At 42.4% G+C, this 26,803-nt stretch overlaps 2 protein-coding genes across 4 annotated transcripts; both read right to left on the bottom strand.

Moving 5' to 3' along the window:
- Positions 1–434: 434 nt before the first annotated feature.
- On the bottom strand, positions 435–17,333 carry tmco6 (transmembrane and coiled-coil domains 6). Of its 3 annotated transcripts, none has more exons than XM_052080882.1 (19): positions 17,110–17,333; positions 16,455–16,561; positions 16,263–16,375; positions 15,967–16,150; positions 15,788–15,892; positions 15,607–15,698; positions 15,027–15,143; positions 14,809–14,923; positions 13,067–13,244; positions 12,112–12,206; positions 11,841–12,005; positions 11,625–11,759; positions 10,960–11,547; positions 3,049–3,193; positions 2,855–2,965; positions 2,587–2,643; positions 1,327–1,473; positions 1,126–1,239; positions 435–516 (listed from the first exon to the last, which is right to left on the bottom strand). In XM_052080882.1, the coding sequence occupies exons 1-13, from the start codon at positions 17,198–17,200 to the stop codon at positions 11,524–11,526; spliced, it is 1,521 nt and encodes a 506-aa protein (XP_051936842.1). In that variant the 5' UTR covers positions 17,201–17,333; the 3' UTR covers positions 435–516; positions 1,126–1,239; positions 1,327–1,473; positions 2,587–2,643; positions 2,855–2,965; positions 3,049–3,193; positions 10,960–11,523. The 3 variants fall into 3 exon arrangements, with proteins under 3 accessions (XP_051936842.1, XP_051936850.1, XP_051936859.1); XM_052080890.1 differs by having other exon boundaries at positions 441–516; positions 14,809–14,872; XM_052080899.1 differs by having other exon boundaries at positions 441–516; positions 15,607–15,644.
- Positions 17,334–18,733: 1,400 nt separating this feature from the next.
- tcof1 (treacle ribosome biogenesis factor 1) lies at positions 18,734–25,313 on the bottom strand. Its single transcript, XM_052080822.1, has 7 exons — positions 25,060–25,313; positions 23,994–24,058; positions 23,857–23,912; positions 21,110–21,156; positions 20,863–21,028; positions 19,120–20,190; positions 18,734–19,021 (listed from the first exon to the last, which is right to left on the bottom strand). Exons 1-7 carry the CDS (start codon positions 25,165–25,167, stop codon positions 18,957–18,959), a joined length of 1,578 nt encoding a protein of 525 aa, XP_051936782.1. The 5' UTR covers positions 25,168–25,313; the 3' UTR covers positions 18,734–18,956.
- Positions 25,314–26,803: the final 1,490 nt, after the last annotated feature.

Raw genomic sequence — 26,803 nt, 5'->3', positions numbered from 1 at the left:
GAAGTCCCACAGTAGAACAAGGGAGTCCCCAGCAGGAGTACTCTCCAGCACACCCTCCAAGGACAAAAAGGGTGGGTATGCTGAGCTGCTGTTTGGTGCATATGCACAAACAACAGCAATGAGCATGCCCACACCTGCTCTGCGCCTCTCACCGTGAGCAACTCCATAGTGGAAGAGAGTCCAACCCCTCTCGAGAGGACTGGTACCAGAACCTAGGCTGTGTGTGGAGGCAAGTCCGACTATATCCAGTCGGAACTTCTCTGCCTCACACACCAGTTCGGGCTCCTTCCCTGCCAGAGAGGTGACATTCCATGTCCCAAGAGCTAGCTTCTGCAGCCGAGGATCGGACCGCCAGGGTCCCCGCCTTTGGCTGCCGCCCAGCTCGCATTGCACCCGACCCCTTTGACCCCTCCCACGGGTGGTGAGACCATGAGAAGGGGGGTGTGTGTGTGTCCATCATAATTATTCTTGGGCTGTTGTAACATCCTGTGGGGTTGAAATTTGCTGGAAAATGACCTGTTGAAGATACAGAGTACGGGTAAGTCACATCAGGGAAAGACAGTCTCTATGAAAAATAAATCTCATTCCTAAGATATCATCGTGTCCAAAGAAATCTGTCATTATAAGGTTCCGATGATATGCCAGTGCATATTGACTAATAATTGTTTTTTTGTTGTTTTGTTTTTGGTGGTAATGTTTTTCATGTTATAGGACGTCCATCCATATCCTTTACGTGCTAAACATTTCTGACAGGAGATTTGGAGTTAGCCGGACCTTAGAGCTGTGAGGCAAATGTGCAAACAACATCGTTTGGTGCCTGAAAAGAGTTTGAAGAATAATAATATTTTTAAAAAGATATCTAGAATGATACATTTGACTAATTTGGGGACTTTTTTTAAACTAATAAAACTAACATAAAATGACTTGTCAAACGGCATCATACATATTTTGCACTTTCCTTTGTTTTCAATCACCTTATGTTTTTCTGTGAGCAACTTTGAGATTTTTTTTTCCGCTTTTAAAATAAATACAGTACCTCCAACGATGCAGTGTGTTGGATGAGTGAGCTGGACTTTGTTTCAATTGCAACTGTAATGCTGGCATCTGCTGGAGACAGAGTATTACCTGAGTATGTGTTGATTTCAGAGCCAAGCGTGCAACAGCTGACAAGAGGATGAGCAGCACTGATACGCAGAGGGAGCAAGTGCACAAAATGCCTTCAATACCATAAAGTTGCAGCTAAAAGAGGAAAGAAGAATATATTTAGTTTTTTAGTTCAGGCATTGTGGAAAATCTGCTCATCTGTTTGTTTAAACTGCCATTTACCATTCTGCTGTAGTTCCACTCTTGCCCCACTCGTGGACCTACATAGTATCTGATAAAGCGATAACTGGAAATGCAGACTACTCTGTATCCCACAGAGACAATAATTCCCAGGATGGCAACTACATACATGGCCAAACAAACAGTCACCTGGAAGACATGAAATGTTTTTTTGCTCCAGGCTCAAACTTTCACCACAAACAAAAAACAACACCCTGCACCGGTTGGCAGCCAATCGCAGGGCACACAGAGACCAATAACCATCCACGCTCACACGCTCACACTCGCACCTAGGGACAATTGAGAGTGTCCAATCAGCCTGCCATGCATGTTTTTGGAATGTGGGACGAAACCGGAGTACCGGGAAAAACCCCACGCAGGCCCGGGGGAGAACATGCAAACTCCACACAGGGAGCGTGAGGTCGATGCGCGAACCCAGGGGTAGGGAACTCCAGTTCCTTGAGAGCCATATCCGGCCTGTTTTTGGTCCTTCCCTACTCCAACACACCTGATTCAATTGTTCAGGCCTTGAGAGAGCTTGCTGATGAGCTGATCGTTTGAATCAGGTGTGTTGGAGTAGGGAGGGACCTAAAACAAGCAGGATATGGCTCTCGAGGAACTGGAGTTCCCTACCCCTGCGCTAACCACTGGACCACCATATATATATATATATATATATATATATATATACACTGTATACACACACACATAGGGTCAGGCAAAATGATCTGACACATTTACAATTTAAATGAAAGGAAAATAAAGAAACAAAAAAGTGTTTTTATTTTCAAAAAGTACATATAACTATCACTTTTATTAACAAAATCTCAAGTAGCTAGCATGCACTCTTCAGAAGAAATTATTAACAGTATCACTGTGTTGCAATCCCTTTTCTGTCAGTAATAACAATTCAATTACCGTAGTATTCAAATAAAAAATTAATTCCATTGTTTAAATGAAATGATAGATTTGATTGAATGACATTTGATGATTTTTTTTCCAGTTATATATTTTTTTCAGGTCCTTGAGTGTCTCTCACTGGGTTGCACTAAACACAGTAAAATCAAGTATTACATGACCCAAAAAAGGGTCAAAAAGTGCATCATAGATTGCTGAGATGAGCTATTTTTGTTGAAAAAAACTAAACAAAACATCAACAGCAAAAAGTAAAATAACTGACCAATTAAAACAAAAAAAAGATGGATAAATTGTCTCCCAATTCTGGATTGACCTGATACACTACATATATTAAAATAAACCTACCATCCTTTTCGAAGGGTGTGCTCCGGTGTAGATAGACAAGCTTCCACAGATAAGCAACTACATAAAAAAAGTACAAAAACAATGTATTATCATGTGGGCTCTTCATCTAACACAAATGCATCTAATGAGATTTTTATACATGGCTCAGTTTTAAGGAAATGTTTTGTAGTTGGATTTTGGAACAGCACCATACCGGGTCGCTGTGGGCGTGTGATATTTAATTCATGTTTGCGGAGCAGTTTCGACTGTGGATGTGTATGCAGTATACCAGAGCTCCCTGCCAGAAAGGGATTAAGATTTTGGTGGAGTTTTCCAGAGGTTCGCTGATCAAGATGAAACCCATCATGAACTCAACACAGCCACAGATCAGAATGACAGCCTGGTGGTGAGAAGAGCATCCTGTCTCACTGCCTGCAAGAATAGAAACTATACCAAAAGCACGAGTCTTAGGACAGGTTTTACCCCAAGACTCTGAGGCTCCTTTTGGACGAAGCGATGAAGAGGTTTGCTGGACATCAGCACCTTGGCTTCATCCCAGTTCTTTCTCTGACCACTTGTGATCTCTGTGGTGGTGGTTGTTGGCGCAGCGGAATCCATGTTGAAGAAGCTAGACAAGAGGAAAACAACGTTAGCCTGTCCAGATGTGCATTCCACCCCAAGTAATTAGCTGGGCTGCTTGTAATTCACCCCTCATTTTGAGCGATTGGCACTGGAGAATGAAATCAGATATCCTGATATAAATTTTGATTAAAAAAAACAGTGAGACACATGCAGCAACCCACCTCGCTGTACTCGTTCACTGGAAAAGAGAAGTGCATCAAATAACTGTTGAGCAATGTTGTGGGTGGGGTAAAGAGTGAGAGAAATTTTAGACATTAAGAGAGGGAGCTAAGCACGACTGCGGTCAAGCCAGCCTCCGAGTGATGTGTCGTTCGCGAACGAGCCGGCTCGCTCTTTGAAGTGAACGATGGGAGACGGCTCCCACCTCATTGGGAGCCGACTCCTCATTGGGAGCCGGAAAGGGGAGGGTTACACACACACACACACACACACACACACACACACACACACACACACACGCACACACGCGCACACACACACACACACGCGCGCGCGCGCTGCAGTTTAGAGAAGGGGGAGGGGTTAGAGAAGAGACACACACAGCAGCACACTGAGCAGCACGCGAACGAGACAGACGAGGAGACGAGAGAGCTCCTTAGTGAAAAAAACAACACGGTGGAAAGTGGAAAGTTGAGAAAATGAATAGGAAACCCAATGAAATATGGACTCATTTCAATTTAATTGATAGTTCAAAGGCAGCGTGTAGACTGTGCAAGGTTAAAATATCCCATAGATCAGGCTCCACAAATAACCTGCACAGGCACATCAGAAATGTCCACCCATCAGTACAATTTGAAGAGAAAAGACTAGCAAGGGAACCAGATATTAATGAAGGTGCTAGTGTGTCTGCAACTGTTGCTGCTGCTGCAATGTCACAACTGCCTAGATGTACAACCCAGAGCTCTATGAGCCACTTTATGCAAAAAGCTATAAAAACACCAAAACAGAACACAATTGACGAGGAACTGGGTAAAATGATTGCAAGGGATTTTCATCCATTTTGTGTTGGCTGTGTGTTGTCGCAACATCTGTCCCCTCAGAGAGAATCTTCTCCAAAACAGGGCAAATATTAACAGAGAGGAGAAACAGGATCAACCCCTCAAAGCTGAGGCACTTGGTTTTTCTTTATGCCAATCGTCGGTAAAGACAGGCTAAAACCTTTACCTGGATGCTGCTTTTTTTCTTTTTGTTTTACAAATTTTAATTTATAATTTGTTGTGTGTCCCAAGAGCTAGCTTCTGCAGCCGAGGATCGGACCGCCAGGGTCCCCGCCTTTGGCTGCCGCCCAGCTCACATTGCACCCTCTCATGGGTGGTGAGCCCATGGGAGCATAAGGGTGTCCATATGTGCACTTGGCACCAGGACACCCTAGGCCGCAATTCGATGATCGACTTTGAAGTTGTATCATCGGATTTGCGGCCGCATGTCCTGGACACTCGGGTGAAGAGAGGGGCGGAGCTGTCAACTGATCACCACCTGGTGGTGAGTAGGCTCCGATGGTGGGGGAAGATGCCGGTCCGTCCTGGCAGACCCAAACGTATTGTGAGGGTTTGTTGGGAGCGTCTGGCGGAATCCCCTGTCAGAAGGAGTTTCAACTCCCACCTCCGACAGAGCTTTTCCCATGTTCCGGGGGAGGCGGGGGACATTGAGCCCGAGTGGACCATGTTCCGTGCCTCTATTGTTGAGGCGGCCAATCTGAGTTGTGGCCGTAAGGTGGTTGGTGCCTGTCGTGGATTCAATTCAACCCCCGTACTCGCTGGTGGACACCAGCAGTAAGGGATGCCGTCAAGCTGAAGAAGGAGTCCTATCGAGCCTTTATGGCCTGTGGGACCCCAGAGGCAGCTGACGGGTATCGACTGGCCAAGCGGAACGCAGCCTTGGTGGTCGCCGAGGCAAAAACCCGAGCATGGGAAGAGTTCGGTGAGGCCATGGAAGCCGACTTCCGGACGGCTTCGAGGAAATTCTGGTCCACCATCCGACGTCTCAGGAGGGGGAAGCAGTGCACCACTAACACTGTGTACAGTGGGGATGGGGCGCTGCTGACTTCGACTCGGGACGTTGTGAACCGGTGGGCAGAGTACTTCGAAGACCTCCTCAACTCCACCAACACGCCTTCCTTGGAGGAAGCAGAGCCTGGGGACTCTGGGGTGTGCTCTCCAATCTCTGTGGTTGAAGTCACCGATGTGGTTAAAAAGCTCCTCTGTGGCAAGGTCCCAGAGGTGGATGAGATCCGCCCGGAGTTCCTCAAGGCTCTGGATGTTGTGGGGCCCTTCCTGGTTGACACGCCTCTGCAACATCGCGTGGTCAACGGGGAGAGTGCCTCTGGATTGGCAGACCGGGGTGGTAGTCCCTCTTTTTAAAAAGGGGGACCGGAGGGTGTGTTCCAACTACAGAGGGATCACACTCCTCAGCCTCCCTGGCAAGGTCTATTCAGGGGTGCTGGAGAGGAGGGTCCGTCGGGAAGTCGAGCCTCAGATTGAGGAGGAGCAGTGTGGTTTTAGTCCCGGCCGTGGAACAGTGGACCAGCTCTACACCCTTAGCAGGGTTCTCGAGGGTATGTGGGAATTCGCCCAACCAGTCTACATGTGTTTTGTGGACTTGGAGAAGGCGTTTGACCGTGTCCCTCGGGGAGTTCTGTGGGGGGTGCTTCGTGGGTATGGGGTACCGAACCCCCTGATACGGGCTGTTCGGTCACTATACCACCGATGTCAGAGTTTGGTTCGCATTGCCGGCAGTAAGTCGGAATCGTTTCCAGTGGGCGTAGGACTCCGCCAAGGCTGCCCTTTGTCGCCGATTCTGTTCATAACCTTCATGGACAGAATCTCTAGGCGCAGCCGAAGCGTTGAGGGGGTCCGTTTTGGGGGCCTCAGTATTGCATCCCTGCTTTTTGCAGATGATGTGGTGCTGTTGGCTCCTTCAAACGGGGCTCTCTAACTCTCACTGGAGCGTTTCGCAGCCGAGTGTGAAGCGGTTGGGATGAGAATCAGCACCTCCAAATCTGAAACCATGGTCCTCAGTCGGAAAAGGGTGGAGTGCCCCCTCCGGGTCGGGGAGGAGATCTTACCCCAAGTGGAGGAGTTCAAGTATCTTGGGGTCTTGTTCACGAATGAGGGTAGGAGGGAGCGGGAGATCGACAGGCGGATCGGTGCAGCGTCTGCTGTAATGCGGACATTGTATCGGTCTGTCGTGGTGAAGAAGGAGCTGAGCCAAAGGGCGAAGCTCTCAATTTACCGGTCGATCTACGTTCCAACCCTCATCTATGGTCATGAGCTATGGGTCGTGACCGAAAGAATGAGATCCCGGATACAAGCGGCCGAAATGAGTTTTCTCCGGAGGGTGTCCGGGCTCTCCCTTAGAGATACGGTGAGAAGCTCAGTCATCCGGGAGGGGCTCAGAGTCGAGCCGCTTCTCCTCCACATCGAGAGGAGCCAGATGAGGTGGCTTGGGCATCTGATTCAGATGCCCCCTGAGCGCCTCCCCGGTGAGGTGTTCCGGTCATGTCCCACCGGGAGGAGACCCCGAGGAAGACCCAGGACACGCTGGAGAGACTATGTCACCCAGCTTGCCTGGGAACGACTCGGGATCCCCCGGGGAGAGCTGGAAGAAGTAGCTAGGGAGAGGGAAGACTGGGCTTCCCTGCTAAAGCTGTTGCCCCCGCGACCCGGCCCCGGATAAGCGGTAGATGATGGATGGATGGATGGAATTTGTTGTGTGGTATTCAAAGCTTACTTATATTTTACTGTAAATAGTTAAAAGCTTATAAATATACACATTCAGAGATTGGAACTTTTTGACGACCTTGTTTTGAGATGGGTCTTTGTACTTTGTTTTTATTTTTGTAGCACTCCATGTTGAGTATGTTCAGAAGAATATAAATAAAGCCATATAAATAATAAATATTTGATATAATGTCTTTTTTTGCATTAGTACTTCGTTTTACACATAATATTGCGTTATTTTTGGTATTAAATTAATTTAAGCAACAAAAAACCTAGGAGCCATTTGGGAGCCGAAAGAGCCGGCTCTCTAAAAGGAGCCAGAATTCCCATCACTAGAGTGAGCCGCGATTGCGATTGTCAATACTGTGCATTACGGTAGTATGCCACCGGCGAGTGGTGTTGGCCACCTTCAAACTAAAAGCAACTCGACTAATGCATAGACGTCAATTGTTTGGATTAAAATAAGTTAATAAAAATATCAAATAAGTAATTTCTTTGGCTGCCGGGTAACGATACGTTCACCCAGGAAGAATAAGAACTCTCATAACGGTGCCAAGAAGCATTCTCAAGTGGAGATAGAAAATAAAGTCAATAGTAATTCTGAGTGTCCTTGTGTGTCTTGAAAGGCGCTTATAAATAAAATGTATTATTATTATTACATAAATTTCACCTGATATTTAAAAAAAATCATTAACTAATGAATCAGAGTGATCCCGCAACCACACCAGGTTGTCGACACATCGGTATCCAACCACAGTACTGGCATTCAGATCTAATGTTCCATTTCAAATTAAAATGCCTCTGAAATATGACATTTTGACCTCCTCTCCTTATTTCAAAAGATTATTAAAAATGAATTTTAGTTATCCCTCAATCAAACCAGGCCTGTAGGAAACTACAGCACCTCGGCTATCCAACCAGACCAGCTTCATACAGATCTGATGTCGCATTTTGGAATAAAAGGCCTCTGAAAAATGACAAGATGACCTGAGTTCTGACATGTTGACCTGCACTCTAAAATGTAGATCTTTTCGTCCATTTTTTATAAAATCTTTAAAAAAAAAAAGAATCCTCGTTATCCCTCAAGCAGACCAGGTCTGGGAGACACTACAGCACCCTGGCTATCGATCTGGACCAATCTCATTCGGATCTGATGTTGCATTTTTAAATAAAAGGCCTCTGAAAAGTGACATATTGACCTGAGTTCTTTTTGCCCGATTAAAAAAAAATCTTTAAGAATATATTTTCAGTTATCCCTCAAACAGACAAGGTCTGGGGGACACTACAGCACCCCAGCTATCCAACCAGACCACTTTCATTCAAATCTGATGTCGCATTTTAAAATAAAAGCCCTCACCTCTGAAAACTGACATGTTGATCTGGATTCTGACATGAACTGAATTGACCTCCATCCATTCATCCATTTTCTGAACCGCTTGATCCTCACTAGGGTCACGGGGGGTGCTGGAGCCTATCCCAGCCGTCTTCGGGCAGTAGGCGGAGGACACCCTGAATTAGTTGCCAGCCAATCGCAGGGCACACAGAGACGAACAACCATCCACGCTCACACTCACAACAAGGGACAATTTAGACAGAGCGTCCAAGCAGCCTGCCATGCATGTTTTTGGAATGTGGGAGGAAACCGGAGCATCCGGAGAAAACCCACGCAGGCCGGGGCAGAACATGCAAACTCCACACAGGGAGGCCGGAGCTGGAATCGAACCCAGTACCTCTGCACTGTGAAGCCGACGTGCTAACCACTGGACTACCGGGCCGCCCCTGAATTGACCTTTTCACTCATTTTTAAAACATCTGAAAAGAAAGTTGGGTATATCTTGTAGTTTTGACCCTCATGGAGAGATGTAGGCGAGCTTCATCACATCACCTGACAGTCGAAGCTCAGATTTAGCTTCATCACAACATCACCTGACAGTCGAAGCTCAGATTTGACTCTCCTGCCATCAACACTCCCTTGGTCGACACCAAAGTTGTAGAGAATCGAACCAACAAACATACGCTCATCCATGGTACCAGAACAGGGATCGAGGTGTCACCATTCCAATGCAAATGAGAATGACCCCTTCAACGTATATGCACAATTCTATCTGACGGCCCATTAATGAAGCAGTTACAGATTCACATTCATGACATTGCGATGCTCTTTTTCCAAATTTTGAGCAGCGTCAGCGATTAGGTGCAGTAACCCTCAGGTGTGCTCTGCGTGCTTTGACCCACAACACATTGGCAGTAATGCGGCTCAACGAAAGACCACATATGGTCAACATTCATTCCGGTCTAATATTCCCCACGACGCCGGGCTTTGGGGGCTTGTTAAACCCAAATAGTCGCTTGTATCCTGCATGTGCGAGTCCACAGTGGTTTGAATTCAGACCTGTCTGCAACTGCACTGAGCCCAGCTCAACAAGTGGGTCTCGATTTGATTTTGACTTCCTCGTTTAATTTGTACCAGGATTCGTTTGTATCTCTTCACACCTTCAAAAAAAGGTATTTAAAGCAAGTTGTACTTAGTGCAGCAATTGTTATGTTTAACTTCCCTGTTCCCTGTTCGGTATAGAAAATTGTACTTTCTTGCATACTGATTTTGATGTTATCAACTGAAATGATGCAATTCAGAGGTTGCACTCATACCATCTGGTTTAATTTAAAATAGGTGCCAAAATAGACCTTGAAAACGCTTGTTTCATTAACAGTGATTTGTTTACTTTCATGAAAAGAAAAGAAAACTGCTACAGATGATATAACACTAATATATTGACTGTTTATTATCTCAGTTTTATGTTTTTTTACATGAACATTGATATTTTTTGGGACAATAAATCTCAATTAAAAAAATAGATACTGCAGTTTGGATGGTCCTGAGACCTCTACTCAGGTGTAACTTACCCTATATTAAAATTAGAGCTCGTAGTTGAGGGTAACTCCTGTCCCATCCCACTCTAGGAAAAAGCCTGTCCAGTCACAATTGTGGACCATGGATTTAAAATAAACCAATAAGTAATAATAATAATAATCGGTGTACATCGAAACAGTAACATTCATTTTGTGAATGTGAAGACTTTGTTTTTCTTCTTTCTACCCAATCTTGCTGCTGTACATGCTGTACATGCTGTGCAGTTCCCCAATGCAGGACAAATAAAGGATATCTTATCTTGTCCCCGCCAGCTCCCGGTGAAAATGACTTCCACTCCAATTCTGCTCTCGTTCAGAATTCTCGTACCACTTCTAAAATGGAGGTGAGCTACATAAAAAATATACAACTTTGTGCAGCTGTCAGAGTGTTTTTCCTCCTACTGGATAATCACCAAATTGCTCCTGTGAACTTTTTATTCCATACTATTCCAATCCTGTGATTGCTGTGGAGTCCCCAAAACATGTCAAACTCCAGCTCGTACCAAAGTTGCATTCCCCAATTGTGTTGAGGGCACCTAATAAGTACTGATTGGAACCAAAACATCTGATTCTCAAAATGGAAAAGGTTTTTCTTTTCAGTTTAATACCACGTTGCATTGTGGCCAAAGGTATAATCCTAGTCGGTTATTGCAACTTTTGATGTAAATCGTAAATAAATCTTTGTTGGGGTGGATGACGCAAACTAGTAAACCAGCTGGTGAGAGGCAGACAAAATACATTGCATGTTAGTTGCCATGACAACTTCTTTTATTTCTTATTTTACTTTCTTGGCATATGTTTGTTGAACAGTGAAACTCCTCTACAACGAAATCATGTTTGCAGCAAGAAATTTTTCACAACAGGGGGATTTTCACTGTAGCAAATTTGATCTCGGATGTAAACACACACACACACACACAATGTATGTGTACTCTTTATTTTTATTCCAATTGTGCATAAGTATGAGTATAAACTTATTTGACACTTCAAATAGTCAGTGTAGAAAGAAAAAAAGGGAAAGAAATTGCAAAATTTACGATCAGCATTCACTTTGACTTACATCAATTTCTTGGATAATGTCTTTTATTTTGCTTCCTCCGTCTTTCATTTTGATCACTTTTACCTTCTCTTCCAGCGTCAGAGCTCTTATTCTCTTAGCTGCTTGACATCCAAAGGTCCGTTTTGTAGCCATTTTAGCAACGCAACGTTATTGCTGCGTCTGTAACAATAACAAATACTTCCTGGACTACTGCGCATGTGTAAACCAGTGTAGTGGTTGCTCTTGCCGTTTCCGAACGAAGCAGTAGAGGTCGCCGTTGGATTAGATTTCGTTGTAATGAATCTCATTGCGAGGCAAGAGCAGAAAAGAAGATTTTGTATTAGCAACAGGGTTTTTTTTCGTTGTATGGAGGGCAGGTGAGTGAGAATGGTGTTAATGCATGAAGATTTTTTTTCACACTCGGGGGTATTTTTGCCCATGTTATTATCATACCCTTTAGCGTGCAGGAAAAAAAAAAGTCGCTGATTCTCCAGAGTGATCATATTTACAATCAAATCAATGATGAATATACAGTACATTTAAAAACTTAGTTTGCCTTTTAAAAAATGTGATGAGTACATTTTCTTTCTCAGATGGGTCTTTGATACGTTTGTATTTAACGTTGCACTGCCCACATCTGACTTGCCGTCAAGAAGAAGGGATGCAGCTGACCTGCAACACACAACACTGCTTTAGTTTTAAATTCCTAGTTAGAAGACACTTGATAAATAATATACGGGAGTATTTACAGTGCACTGTGAGGAGGAAGAAAGAACATGTTCTTCCAGGAGGTATACTGCTTTTCGCCTCACATCTTCTTCGCTGTAGTATTGAAAAGTTTCAAGAAGTGAAATGCCGCCTTCCCTCACAAAGTCCTCAACCACCTGAAGAAGAATATAAGGCAGCTCTGATGAGAAATGAAGATGATTTGATGAAAGTGGGTCAAAATGAAGTGTTTGACTTACTTGAGAACCACTAGCGAAGAGCATGAAAAGGATGTCAAGACTCAAGGTCACCACCGCTTGCTCTGCCATTTTAAGTGTGGCACAGAGAGAAGAGAGCAATCCGAACTCAGCCAACTGGATGCAGAACTCCTTCTTGTGGGCCACGTTTGCTAAGACTCTCAGGATCTGAATGCGAGATGGCAGGGTGATGGAGCCCAACATTGTTAAGATATAAGTGACAATGCTAAAAAAAAAAAAACACTTCAAATTTAACTTGAGCGATCGTACAGACCATTGTGTTGATGCCTTGAGAGAATGGAAGAAGTTGGATCAAATTCGGGACCAAGTTGAGCGTTATCAAGGCCGAACAAAACAGACAGGATCGAGCTGGTTAACATAACAGGAATTATAATATTAGACAATCCTTGAGAGTGCGGAAAAGTACCTCATCATAACAGTAACTGAATATGCGCATGCCATTACATTACTGTAACTTGAGAAACATTCACAAAGAAAATTAAATTAAAAAAGAAATATTTCTCTCGATAAGACATTCTCATATCCCAATAATCACTTAACATCGCATGTTCATTTAATTTTTAAAATGTTTCAGAGCCAACAGAGTAATGGGTAATCCTTTCAGTTGTAATTAGCAAAGTGATATTATCAACAAAGATCATGCTATTTCAGTGCTCTGCACATTTTCCACTTTAAAATCAGTTTGGTTGAATTTTCCTTAAAACAAAACCATAAAGTATTTACAAGCTACTATTCGATGTAATGGTATTCAAATTGATAATTTCAAGATGTGTCCCACCCTTAATATTTGACAAAGAATTTGACTACCATCATTTAATTCTGTTTTTAATGACCTTCAACAAAATCTAATCATTCAGATTAATTTTAAAGAGCCCAAAGTACTGAAATAAATCAAAATTTTGAAATGGATAACAGGTGAAACATCTCCAACAAACAAAAAGAGACTAGTTGCCTCAATGCAACATTTATAATAGAAAAAAAAACGATATTTGGTTGCAGAAGTTTGCAATTCCTCTTATAACAGTCTGTCAAAATTTTCAAAATCACAAAACCGAGCATTTGTGCCGGGGCATGTGGACTTCTTATCCACTGTCGATGTCTACAGTTACTTAAAGTGCTGCCCATCAGGTAATGCACTGCGGGTCTTGTGAGCTGTTATACTTTGTTGAAATAAAATGGATTGAAATATGTTTAGAATGAAGAACAACCTGTGAGATTGTTGAGGACCCAGGCACTCTCTCTGGCCAAAGAAGGCCGAGTCTGGACGTAAGCTTGAAGCAGAGCACAGAGAGCGACCGTGAGCCCAACGTCACTCAAACAAGCGTCTGGGACATCTGCTGTGCAGGACAGGAGGTTCCCAACGCACCTCAGCAGAGGGCACACAAGCTGAGGGGGTGAACATAGCAATAAATAAATACATACCGGTAAATAAATAATGTGCCATCAACTTTGGTACACTAAAAATAAAAAAATGGTGTACTGTACAAGGCAACATAAAAGTGAGCATTTTTACCTTAAATTTAGTATTTGTTCAATTGATAATTTAAAGGTCAACTCTGAAGTAATTTTAGAAAATCCCAAATGAAACATTTTTATGTCACAAATAAAGTAATTAAACAAAATACTTTCAATAAAGCATGGAAAAGGAAATAGTATTTTGTAAGTTTGACAAAGTAATTGTTTTCCTGGAGTGAGATACTGACGAGCGTCAAGCGCAGAAGTGTGACATCACTGCAAGACAACAATTGCGGGGCTCACTATGGAAAGTGTACTAAGTCAGTCAGAAATCGATTCAAACTTATCAGAGGGGATTGAGGCGTTTGAGGAGTTGGAGGAAGAAGACGTTGTTGGCAACATCTATATTAGATCATACATGAATGAGCCAGATAATCAGGATGTGGAAAATGTTGTGCCTGAACGGCCGAAGATGGAATGGAGACGAGACCCATCGGGATTGGAAAAACAAAAAACTATATAGGCTGCGGTTATTAGCCTAGTGTTATTGTTTGCAATACACTGCTGTGACGTGCTGTAAATTGTGCACGATGGGTTTAGCTACTTGGTCTTCCCCCGAGCCCTGAGAGCACAACTCATATTGGATTGGCGTCCTATATTGTCATTGCTAAGGTAGTTCAGTTGCATTGTCGGTCACTTTGCACATTATATCAGCAGCATTGTTCAGTGTAAACCATGACAGAGGATTCCATCCATGCACTCATATAGTTTGAATGTTTTTGTACAGGATTACATCCATGTACAGTTTACATATAATACTTTGAATCGAATGTTTTCATAAACAACAGCGAGAGTTATTCATTGATTAACAAACCTACCTTATTTGCAAATTTGGTTGAGAAAACAGGATTTCGAAGTGCTTGTAACATAAAACGCTCGTCGAGACTGGTGTGAAGTTCATTCGCTTTGCCAGTGTGAAACTGTATCGTTCCTATTGTCTGATCCATGTACATGCCCCATTCCTTTTGGGCACTCAAACAATTATTTGCCTATATGTGAAAAGTGCATCGCCACACAGCGCCGAGACTTTTGGCCAAATAACTCGATAACAATGGCAAAGAGCAACGCATTAATCTGTAAATGACGTCACTTGCCGCCAAACAAAAGCATTTCCGTAGTTAAGGGCATTCCTATGGGCCTAACTATGAACTTGGGTGGGCTGCGTGCAAAAAAAAACCTGATAAAAGTATGCTTGAAATAGTTTTAGCCCTAAGTATTACTCAAAAGATGGATGGCCACGTTTCCTTCATACCTGACCTTTAACAAAAACTTCAATCCGATGGATGAACAGGTAAGTGAAAGCAAAAAGCCCCAATAAAAAAATACTGTGTGTTCTAAAAATTGTACATCTTTTATTTATTTTCGCCAAAATATTGAATAATGATGACGTCGGCAACTAAGATAAGTGTCTGACAATATGCAAACATTTCCTTACCAGTTCAACTCCCTCCGCTTTGTTTCCTTGAGCGACAGCGCCACCCAGCGACACTAACAGCATACTGCACTGCAACAGAGCCCCACAGGCCAACAGAGCTCGGTTATCCTCCCCACTTTGCAGAAAAGACAGCAACAGAGAAGAGTCACGTCTTTATTCACACTTAAATAAATTAGTGTTGATTGACATTCATGCTGAGATAAGCCAACAGCACTCACCTGCACGTGAGGTAGTGCAGGCACCATGCACACTCAATGGCGGGGGCCAGGGCAAAATTCTGGTCAGGTGTCAGCACTGCTAATAGGTGTGAGGGTAAACTGGAGGCTAGAACCAACCTGTAAAAGGTGAGAGAGACCACGAGGCGACAACAGTGGACCCTCCAGTGTTTGACATAGCAAACGTAATGCAAAAATGTGGAGAATCTGACCAAAAAAACAACAGGCTGTGCAACGCTGACAATTACAATATGAATAAGTAAATGATACACAACAACGAAAAAAAGCAGCAAAGGTACACCCCAAAGTTGCCTGCAAAGGATTTTTTGAGCGGCATCTTCCACAAAATAAATATTATCTGTTGCATCACTGAATTTTCATTTCATTTTATTCAATGCTTACTTATCAACATCAGTTAACTTATCGATATTATTGATATTATTATATCACCGTCATCATTACCATCCCCACTAACAAAATAACATTAATACTACTAGTACTACTATTAATAATAATAACAGTTTGCCCACTTGTATCACCATGCATACATACAAACAATACATGTGGTAGTTGAGGTGCTTACGGGATAATTTTCTCTGATGCGTCTTTGGCTTGGAGAAGCTGTGAAAGGGTAAAACCCGCAGCTTCCATCACTGCCATGTTATGCCTCTGGTTCTGGACACATACATTATAATTACAATTTACGGTTTCAGGCACGTTTTTATGGTGTTCAATTCAAGTATTTATGATGGTGAATTTTGTACCTCGATACAGCAGGCAAGTGCTGGTATAATTCCCTGAGCCAGAAGTTTTTCTCTCACAATATCACTATCCGGACACAAGTTCCCAAGCGTGTAGAGACATAACTCCTTTGTGAATACACAAAAACAAAGCTGAATGGTTCCGTCTTATGAAACTGGGTGTGGGGAGAAAAGTTACTGACGGTGAATCTGGTGCTTTGTCCAGAGAGGTAGGTGAGGAGGTAGGGTGTGGCAGGCAGACAGGCTGTGGTCACGCTGGGGTGAGGAGAGTGAGACAGCTCGTGGAAACAGCAGACAGATTGCAGGCGGCACCGAGTGTTGGGGCCGGTGAGGAGTCCAACCAGCACGTGGATACTGTTCTCTTGCCTAGACAGAATGCATGTGTAGTGATGCGCAAGAAAGAGTAACCAGAGCGGTTCAAACTTTTTTTCCACGGAAGGCCACATCCAGAAAAATAGAAGGGAGCCCCTTCGCTTACTTGATGAAGATAAGCTGAGCAGACAGGTCACGTAGAGATTTACTCAAGGTTTTAAGGTGGGCTTCTCTCTCTGGACTGCTGTGCTGAAGATTGTGGAACAAACTGACTACATCCTGCGCACAGAGGACATCTTTTTTTTTGGTTTTGTTTTCATTTCACATTAATTGATCTAAATATATCGCTGTTACTCACATTTTCATCTGAACAAGTGTGCCTGATGGCTTCTTGCTGCCCCTCATCTTCATTCAGTAGGAGTCTCCTGCTCACCAATTGTCTGTCTCGGCGAGCCTGACGAAGGGCTGCGGGACCAAAAATCCCATTTCACCCAGCTGACAGCTTTTGCCAATATGACACTCAAGCTATTGACAAATCTATATCTGAGAAGCTCTGTGAACCCAGAAATAGACTTTATTTGAGTGTAAACTACACAGTGGCAGACAATATAAGGGCTGTATACATTCAGCTGTAACAAAAGATTAATACGGTTCGGGCAATTCTCTGTCCCTATTGAGAAAGTCAGAGATTAATAACTTTTACATTCATACATAAGGTCAACGTAGCTTGTACCATCTCAATCCTTGAATGAAATTCCCTGGCAACACCACTTAGTCAGAAAATTAATGCCTACTTTTGAGCAATCCCATTAGAGGTGTTATTAGTCATTATGGACGTATTTTACTGTGATATGGAACTGCACTGTACAAGAGAAAAAACAACTACAACAACCACCGTGTCTCGACACAATGGCAAAAAACAAACAAAATCTCACTCTAATCACATCGACAAGATGAACGCGTTTGATATTTTACATTCATTCGTTAAATTACGTCAAAGAACACACATATACCTTTTTCATGCTCTCGCCTCTTTACCCGTAACTCCTCAAGGCTGTAGCCTGCTCGGCCAGCTTTATGTCGGATTCTACTTAACCTCCACATTATCTTGATTTCGAAAAAGCCCAACCTTTATTTCAAAATGCAGGTTAACATAGCAGAACTTGGTTTTGTGACCAGCAAATGAAAACAGCATGAGTTCTTCTTCTACTGGGATTTATTGGATGTTCGGTTGGCAGCTAGCTATTTGGGACAACACTGCTACCTGCAGGTGAACAGAGGATACGGAGCTGTACTTCTGTAGCACCCCGTGAAGGGACAGAGACCAAAAATTGAAAAGTTTTTCTTGAGACCTCCAGAACCCCTTTACAATGCAAAACGGTCATTTAGAACGTTAGGAGACAGTAGTGTATGTATGCCTGTCAATTGATGCATCCGATTTAAAAAACATGTTCAAATTTGCATCCCTTTATTCAAAATCGGGACATTATTTCAAATTGAGAGTATAGAAAAAGCACCAACATGAATCAGTTACTGGTTTGGTCCGTAAAATGTCGGAACATGGGCAAAAATGTTGCTCATTGTATTCCAAACTAAAATCAAATGTTCTATATTGATTCAAAGCAAAGATAATCAGCGTGCTTTCATGGCGGACTACATAAATTGGGGAATTATTTACGGTTTGTAATCTGAATTTCTGAGGATTTTGACAATGTTAATTTAAAAATGGAATCTAAATGAAGAATGACTTGGTAAACGCTACTCAGATGGCTGATGTGACACTGTGTCGTCCGCCCCACCCCCACCCCACATACTCTTTCCCAGTCTAGAGGAAGTGATAAAGGGGACCTGTTTTGAATACATGGACAACATCAAGTTGAGTGGGACAACAGAGCTGTGGAGCCTCTCAGGAGTGAAGGTTGACAGGTGGGAGAGTCCAGGGCGATTACTTCAGTCAACAGTTTGGATTTAAAACACAATCTATATATATATTGCGCGTCGTCCCGCACGCGGTCTGTCCTTCCGTCTGTCCCTTTTCAAAACGTACCTACTTCACCGCGCCGCCACTGCGCGCCGCCACTGTGCCGCTCAGGCAGTGGCTCACTACGATCCCGCGGGCATCTTAGCGAAAAAATGTTGTCTACCCACAAGCATTGCAATGAAATTGTTAGTTATTTAGTAGAGGTAAACATCTCTTTATTTTTGCGATAAGCAATGAAGATGAACAAAAAGTTGAACCAAGCAACAACACTTTTGTGGGCCACACACACACACACACACACACACACGGGTGTGCCCACCAGTGCACTCGTGCACATATGTATGCATACCACGATGAGCAACAGTTGGAACGGGCCGAAAATGAATGAAAGCTAAAGATACAAACAAACAAATCATTTTTTCCTCACTCAGTTCTAATCGACGTATTGGGCACCCCTGCCTTAAACTCAGAGGTAATTTGCTGACTAGCTTAGCGCCGTTGTTTGCGCATGAGCGGAGATGCCGTCATCTGATTGGTTGCCCTCTATGTCAATCAAGTAACTGGATTGATGACAGGCTGACGTAGTACATTCTGTGTAGTTAGTTCCTTGTTTGAATGGCATCACCGCTGCCGAGGCATTTTCAACGCTTGTGTGAAAGCCCAGGAGCCGCATTGAACCAGCCAAAGAGCCGCATGCAGCTCGCGAGCCGCGGGTTGGCCACCCCTGTCCTATTTAGTAGATGACCATATTAAAATAAGAAAAAGGGGGAGGTCTTTAAAAAAAATGAACAATTCTTCCTATACAAAAGAAATAAAATGGCATTTTATCAGTCCACGGTTGGATGGATGGTATGATCATACCATACGTCCTTGTGCTCGTCACATGGCTGTTGATGCGGTTGTTGGTGTTGCTGAGAATTCACCTGAATCCACTTTGCTTTTCTCTGCAGCAAGGAAGTGACAAAACAAACCGTGTAATACTGTAAAGGCCCTTTCACACTGCACTTTGCAACAGCAGGTTTCTCGATTCAGTCAAACTTACTTTTTTTTGTCTGTGATGGAGGACTTGGCGTCCCCAGGGCGAACAGCGTCACTGGCTCAATTGAGCAAAGTTTTCTTTTCTTGTTCTTCTTAACTTCTGTATTTGGCTCGGTTATCTCCTCTACATCAACGCTCGTGTTTTCATCTTCAACTATTTGCTGATCATCAGGATTAGCGTTGTCTTTTTTCCGCTTCCTTTTCGTTCCGGGATTGACTAGCTGAGGAGTTCCCTCCACATGAAGACTCTCTCTCTTTTTCTCCTTTGCTTTCTTTTCTTTCACATCTGCAATGGGAGTGTCCGTGCAAAGTGCCGTCTCCGCGTTCTCCCTCGCTTCCTCCATCTGGTCTGGATTTCCCTGTTGAGACACATGCTTGTCACCCTTCACACTGTCAACAATCTCAGAAATTCTCTCTTTATTACGGTCTCTCTTCTTTGATTTCTTGTCTTTTCCATGGGTCTCGGATATATCAGCAGCCCCCTTCTCTCTTTTCTTGGCTTTCTTTTCTTTTCTTTTTACTTCTTCAGCACTCCCAGTTGTGTTGACCGGCGCTATCCGCTCATCTTGGGATTGAGAACTGCAGTTTGCTATATCCTCCTCAGGTTTTCCCATACATTCCGGTTTCATATCTTCTGCCTCGCTGGCGTTTTCCCGTGTAGTCTCTCCCACTTCGCTTTCAGAACTGTCCTTTTTCTTCTTCTTGTGTTGGAGCTTTAGAGCTTTAGCCTTTTCCACAATGGGAGTTCTAACTTTTTTCTTCTCCTTCTTTTTTGTCTCTTTGGATGCTGATGTTCTCTCTTCATCGGTTGATGTCAAATGTTGCGTGCCATTCAAAGTGGCCAAGGCCGTCTCAGGTGCAGACCCAGTTCTTCGAGTTGTCTTTTTGGGGGTACTTGACTTTGCTTGTTTCTTCGCCACTGCTTTCGCCAAGATGCCACTCTTTTTTGCAGTGGGCTTTTTAAAAGGCACATCAGCTTTAGGCTTTGCTTGACTTTTCCTGGGGTTCTTTTTCACAGGTTTGGGTGTAGCAGAGTCCAGAGCATCGATGCTATCCATCTTGGCAACGTCAACCTCTGTATACAAAAGAAGTATATCTTACAAAAAAAACTAGCACCCTTGGCAGTGACTATAATGCACCAGTTCATATTTTTGCAACAAGTATTAACAAGTTAATTTTGCATGATGAGACATTTCTAATGAGGTAACCAAACTATTAAGAGTGGCTGATCATTCTCCAGAATATTAACCGTTTTAACCTAATGTTGAAAATAATCCTATTTTTAACAGCGTCCCCCTTTCATGTAAGGCCAAACTGTTTCATACACTTCTTTCTTGTCATAATGAACTGTTTCCTCAGCAATCATTTTAATAAAGTAAGGCTATGCAGACAAATAGCAGAAAGATTCGTGATCCTTTCCAATTTGACTTTCGAGTCATCTTCTGACATGTGGTCACACATTTTCTTGTTCAGTCACTTGTTTTTACAGTGAAATTGTCTGGGTTTTTTTTAGAATAAAAGTTGATTTAGTCACCATGCAAGTGAAACTAAACTATGTATGGCATGCATGCTTTAAGGGTAAAATGTGCATCACAGGGCTATCACGTAACATTTGTCTTTCTGATCATTGTGAGGGTATTTGATTGGCAGAAACATTAGAGACTGAAGTGGGTTACGTCACACACCCAAAAATGTTGTCTCTTGTACAACACAAACAGTACCTGTAAGCCTACACATACACACCTACCTGTCATTTGGACCAACATTTTCTTCCATTTGTCAACATCCAAACTGCTGTCGGAGTCAGAATCACTTTCACCAGCAGCCACAGCATTTTGTTGTTTCTTCAACTTTGCCGGTGTGATGGTTTGGGACAGGTTTCCATCATTTTTCTCCTCTTTTGTTATTAACAACTGGAAATACAAATCCTAATCAATCTGGTCTAGTAGTTTAGTAAGCAGTTAATATTTTTCAAGAGAGAAGTGGAAACTCACCTTTTGTGTTTGTGTTTTCTTTGCAGATTTGTCCTTTTTGGAAGCAGCTGGGTTATCAGGACCCAAAGAAGAATTTAGTAGTACAACAATACACATAGCAATTCTCTTCATCATTATGCACACTAAATACCTGTTCTCATACTGGAAAAAAAGGTTTTCATGCTTTAATGCCAAGACCACTTCACCAGCATGATAAATAGCTTCTGGGTAGGAGCCACATCAGCCATGTGGAAAAACTTTAAGGTATAGAATCACAACGAATGACAACACATTGTGAGCAGACCGCAATTTATGCTCTAAAACACTGATAGTAACTTTCACTTGGGGCAGGCGACGCGGTGAGAAAGGTACAGAAAGGTAAGCAACGATGTAATAAAAGATCACTTCAGTTGTCCTGTCAGTTTTATGCTGCAGAAAGACGCACGCACGAAAACATTCCACAAATTTCAAAAGAGTTCAACAGGTTCTTTTTGTCCCAAATGTGGCAGCTAATCAATGTAAAACACCTGCAGAGGTTTTCCTGAGCCTTTAAATCAGACATGTCCAAAGTCCGGCCCGCGGGCCAAATCCGGCCCGCGGTCGAATTTCATCCGGCCCTCGGCCCCTGTCATAAAACCAGTGCCGTCTGGCCCGCAGGTTGGGCGCAATGGAACACGTGTTGCATTGACTGAGGTCTCGTAGACTGGTGAGTGATGTTTCATAGAGTACTGCTTCCCTCTAGTGGCTAAATGAGTAATAGCATTCACTAAATGAGTAATAGCATTTAGACACTAGAGGGCATCACTCACGAGTTAACAAGACATCACTCCGTGTTTATATTGACTGATATGTCATATTTCAAATGATCCTTGCAGTTGTGGATATGTGTATTGCTTGTTCATTTCCCTGTTGTTCGAGTCAAAGGTTTTGTGACTATTGAAAAGTCATGGTGATACATTTTATGTTTCAAATCAATCAATTTGCACTCAGGAGACTTCTGTTTAAGAAAAAGTCAAGTGAATAAGCAGTTGCATGTGATATATCTGTTTCAAATGAACCAAAAGAAATTCTTAAGATTGTTGAAATTAAAATAAAAATGGAAATGTGAAACAGACTGGCTTACTAAAATTTGCTGAACAATATTGTTGTTCAATGTAAAGAATGTCAGCCAAGGTCGGCCCCCCGACATTTTACCACATAAAATCTGGCCCCATTGGCAAAAAGTTTGGACACCCCTGCTTTAAATGGTCTCAGACTGATTTGGTAGGCTTCAGAAATGCGGGGAAGACTGCTGAAAAAGTCGTAGTGGTGCATCCCTGATGTACACAGCAATAGTGCTGACTGTACCTTTGCCATCAGGTGCAGACCACCACCTTTCCAGTTGACCTGGATGTTTACTTAAAGAGTTTGAAAAAAGAACAAAAGAGTCCCTTTTCATCACATCTGGCAAACCTGTATCATCTGACCATAGTAAATGAGGGAAATGATTGGAGGAAAAATAATGCGCCCTCTCTATAACACTGTAACATTCCCCGGCCCATGTAAAGGGGAACGCCAGTCAAAACCATTCTTTGCGATCTGTTCTACACCACTCGAAACAGGGTAGGTAGTCTTACTAATATTTAAAGCGCTACATAAAGAGATGTATTTGCTAATCTTGCATTCATTTTAGGGGGCTGACATTATATCGAGCACCGGCACCTGCTGTCGACTGAAATTGATGTAGGTACGTTTTGTAAACGTGACAAAAACCAGGAAAGAAGTGAGCATGAGACATTTGAAATGCGAGTCCAATGACACGTCAATGACACCCAACAGCAGGGGGCAGTGCTAGACAAAATATCATCCTTCTGAGATGAAGGGGGGATGGGGGGATAATCTTAATTTTTACTAAACGAACACAATATTAATCTCAATGCTGTGTCTTAATTCGTGGGTGCCAAGGCTCCTATAGTTTTGTGGGAAAAAAACACCATATTAAGTATTGTGTGGTAAATATTAAAACATTAAAAAAAATCATAATACAAGGTACCATCCACAGACTTTCAATTAAAATGAGTGCATTGCATAATATAGCTTCTAAAGTTAGATGCATGCATGCATCCTAATTACTTTGTAAATAAAGCTAGGATGTCTTGTTTGCCAAGGGGCCAAGTTCTAAAACGGATTTGTGGCTCAATTCTTGAGAATTATTTGACTCAGTGGTAGTGTACTATTTTGTGTATACTGTCTCGTTTTTTTTTTAATACTTGGAAAAAAAGAAAGTACTTCTTACCTAGCATTTTGCACCGAGTTAAATGACAAAAGCATGGTAGCCATTGAAGCTAAAACCAGACGCAACCTTTTCTCCTGGGAGCGATGTCATCTGGTGATGTTTGATGACATCGCTTCTGTGTGACACACATTAGGAGGACTAAAACTCCCAGACCACTGTTAGACCATCTCTTCTTCTGGTTCATCGTTGTTCAGTAATATAAAAATAAATGCATTTAAAATCAAGCCCAAAGATGCGTATTTAACTAATTCCTAAAGCCAAAAACAAAGGAGATTTTTACTGTAATGATAGGTAGGCTTAGTTAGTTTAATAAACGTAAAATGTAATTTCAGTTTTTGTAAAGAATTTATTTAATTTTGTGAGCAAAATTGTTTTTTTTGCACTTGAGGCCAACGCACTAACCAGTCGACCTTGGTGGTGGCACTTAGTAGTATTGCAAAGAACCGTTTTGACTTTCGAGTTCCCTTTTAGTGTAAATGTTGTTTAATCATACCTTTAATTTGAATTGATCCTCCTCCATTAGACCTTGAGCACTTGTTCTTTGATTGCCTGACAGGAAGTGAAAATTATTATTCACAAAAGCATTTGTTAACAAAAGATAAATGTGCTTGGTTTCCACACTATACTCACTTTAACCAGGAACTGTAGATTTCCACTAATGATGAAGATATACCTGTCACACCCACCACAAATTCCTGTAATAAAGCCAAATAACTGTTTTGACTCCCATGTTTAAAAATCTTTTTTTTTTGCTCATACAGTAAAATTAGTGACTTCCATGAATATCCACAAAACTGTGTACACACATTTCTTAACCAGTATGTCACCTTTGGGGCCATCAATTATTTCAAGAGTTGTGTGTACACATTTATAAATGCATAAGATCATATTTTCACATGCATGTGGGGACCTATGTTGCAGTGGTGGAATGCAACACCACACAAACACATCAAAACTGTGATATTTTCATGTATCTGTACGATCTGTATTTTTACTGACCCTTATTCTACTTATACTTCCTACAATGAAAACAGATATTTGCACTTTCTACTCCCTACAAATTGTTAGTTTTTTTCAACCTCCACAGATGATGAGAGAACATATATAAGAACACCCAAGCAGGCAAGGGGAGAGGAGAACATGCAAACTCCACACAGGAAGTCCGGGGCCTGGAATCAAACCCTGCACCTCGGCACCATGAGGCACATGTGCTCAACAGTCTTCCACCGTGCCGCCGCCGCCCCCCTCCCCAGAGTAGAAGCATTTTTGAACGTCAGAAGATTAGTTTTTAGGTTCACTCTTGCAGCCAAGAACAGGTCATTTTTAGGAAATATACAGCCTCTTTATCTGTTGTATCATTGTCATTCATGCCCCCTGGCACCTTCGTGGCACGAACTCAAAAAAATTAGATCGTAAGCGAGGAACTGAAAATGTAACTAGAAGAAAGAATTTTTGACAAAGTAGTAGGTGCTTTCTACTACTTTGTTGCCTCCTTGTAAAACGGCAGGAGTAAAAGTAAAACGTTGTCAGAAAAATTAATAAAGTAAGGCAAGTACAAATAACCTTTAAACGTTACTTGCTGCTCCTGCAAAGAGGAAATAAAACACATTTTCCAAGGAACACGTTCCACACACACCGAGATACATAAATATAACTCTCCGTTTCCTGGCCCTTTATTTTGCTTGATGGTGTGTACCTGTGGGCTATGTCTCAGGAGCTCCTCTGCAGCCGAGTGGAAGCCATTCTCCTTTAAATAGCGAAAAATGAGCACGATCAGCTCGTGATGGAACGTGTTCACAGACATGTTCTCCTTACAACAGAAAACAGTAAAGAGAGGAATAAATGCACGTTTTCTGGCATAATGATTAGACCGGGCAACAACTACAAGAAGTCACTATTAACTATCACGCGTGGAGCATATTCAACTTCAACTTTGAACCGAGGATGCAGTTGCACTTCCGCCGCAGTGCATCATGGGATGTAAGGTGCTGCCTGAACTCGTGCACTTTGTTCCGGTTTCGAGACTATCTGCTTGAATTTGCTATCCAAAATCATAATTTGATGGCTGGATCGGATCGTCAATGGATTGATTGCACACAGACCCGTTGATAAGGTGCAAAAGTGCAGGTTTGGATGCAGATTAAATCGTACATTGAGTCAGAAAATGAACGACGAAGAATGGGAAGATTCCATAGTGCATCTCGAAAGTATTCACAGCATTAAGTTTTTCCACATTTATTGTGTTACGGCCACAACCCGAAAATTGAATACATGATTCCCTCCCCCTTACAATTCGACACACAGCACCCCAATACATTAATGTGAAAAACTTTTTGGCACCAAGACAGTCTGTCGAAAAGTATTCACAGCCTTTGCTCAATACTTTGTTACAGCACATTTGGGAGTAATTACAGCCTCAAGTCTTTTTGAATATGATGCCACAGGTTTGGCATGATTATCTTTGGTATCTCACCCATTCCTTTTTGCAGCACCTCTTCAAAGGTGGATGGATGGGGAATGTCGGTGCACATTTTGAGATATCTATTCTCCAGAGATGTTCGATCAGATTCAAATGTAGGCTCTGGCTGGGCCACTGGAGGACATTTCAGAGTTGTCCTGAAGCCACTCCTTTTGGTGTCTTGCCTGTGTGCTTGTGGTCGGTTGTTCGCGTGTTGGAAGGTAAACCTTTGCTCCAGTCTGAGGTCCTGAGCACGGATTAAAAGGATTAAAAGTGAAGCATCAATTCAAAGAAATAGACAAAATCTCAACTATAATCTCTAATCTAAACATTTACATGGGAAATTTGGAGTAATTATAAAAGCAAAATATTGTGAGATGTGAATTTGTTGATTATGTAAAAATGAGTATCTTTGAGTAAAAGCTATCAAATTAAAAATAAAACACATAGAACAAAGATCGATATTAAAAAACATAAAAATTAAAGTAACAAAAGGGATGCTACATGGTATCTTATTTGGGTGAATTTTCGAAAAATGTTAAAAATGACATTCGAGAAGGACACATGGTGAATTTGAAGAGAATGATGACATGGTGGGAAGGGAACCTTTGTTTCCTTAATTTTGTGATTGGACCAAATTGTACTTAAATCAAAACAATAATTCCCATTGGAAATACTGTAATTGTAAATCCAAATAATCCTTTCCACACGACTCACCAAAATTAACAAGAAATAAATTTTACAAGGCGGCCCGGTACTCCAGTGGTTAGCACGTGGGCTTCACAGTGCAGAGGTACCGGGTTCGATTCCAGCTCCTGGCAACCGATTCAGAGTGTCCCCCGCCTACTGCCCGGAGACGGCTGGGATGGGCTCCAGCACCCCCCGCGACCCTAGTGAGGATCAAGCGGTACGGAAGATGAATGAATGAATAAATTTTACAGAGAATAAGTACAGGAAAAAAAGTGAAATAAATTCAGATAAT

Source organism: Hippocampus zosterae, chromosome 1 (assembly GCF_025434085.1).
Source record: "Hippocampus zosterae strain Florida chromosome 1, ASM2543408v3, whole genome shotgun sequence".
NCBI lineage: Eukaryota > Metazoa > Chordata > Actinopteri > Syngnathiformes > Syngnathidae > Hippocampus > Hippocampus zosterae.
This window is presented reverse-complemented; position numbering and strand designations above follow the sequence as displayed.

What these genes read in the sequence shown, in the direction of transcription:
- tmco6 (XM_052080882.1), bottom strand. Translation starts at nt 17,200, where the DNA reads ATGTGGAGGTTAAGTAGAATCCGACATAAAGCTGGCCGAGCAGGCTAC. An exon ending in CACTTGCCTGCTGTATCGAG is followed by an intron (nt 15,699 to 15,787) that starts GTACAAAATTCA and finishes GTATGTGTCCAG; the next exon opens with AACCAGAGGCATAACATGGC. An exon ending in CTGCACTACCTCACGTGCAG is followed by an intron (nt 14,924 to 15,026) that starts GTGAGTGCTGTT and finishes TTTTCTGCAAAG; the next exon opens with TGGGGAGGATAACCGAGCTC.
- tcof1 (XM_052080822.1), bottom strand. Translation starts at nt 25,167, where the DNA reads ATGTCTGTGAACACGTTCCATCACGAGCTGATCGTGCTCATTTTTCGC. An exon ending in TCCTGAGACATAGCCCACAG is followed by an intron (nt 24,059 to 25,059) that starts GTACACACCATC and finishes GCTTTATTACAG; the next exon opens with GAATTTGTGGTGGGTGTGAC. An exon ending in ATCTACAGTTCCTGGTTAAA is followed by an intron (nt 23,913 to 23,993) that starts GTGAGTATAGTG and finishes ACTTCCTGTCAG; the next exon opens with GCAATCAAAGAACAAGTGCT.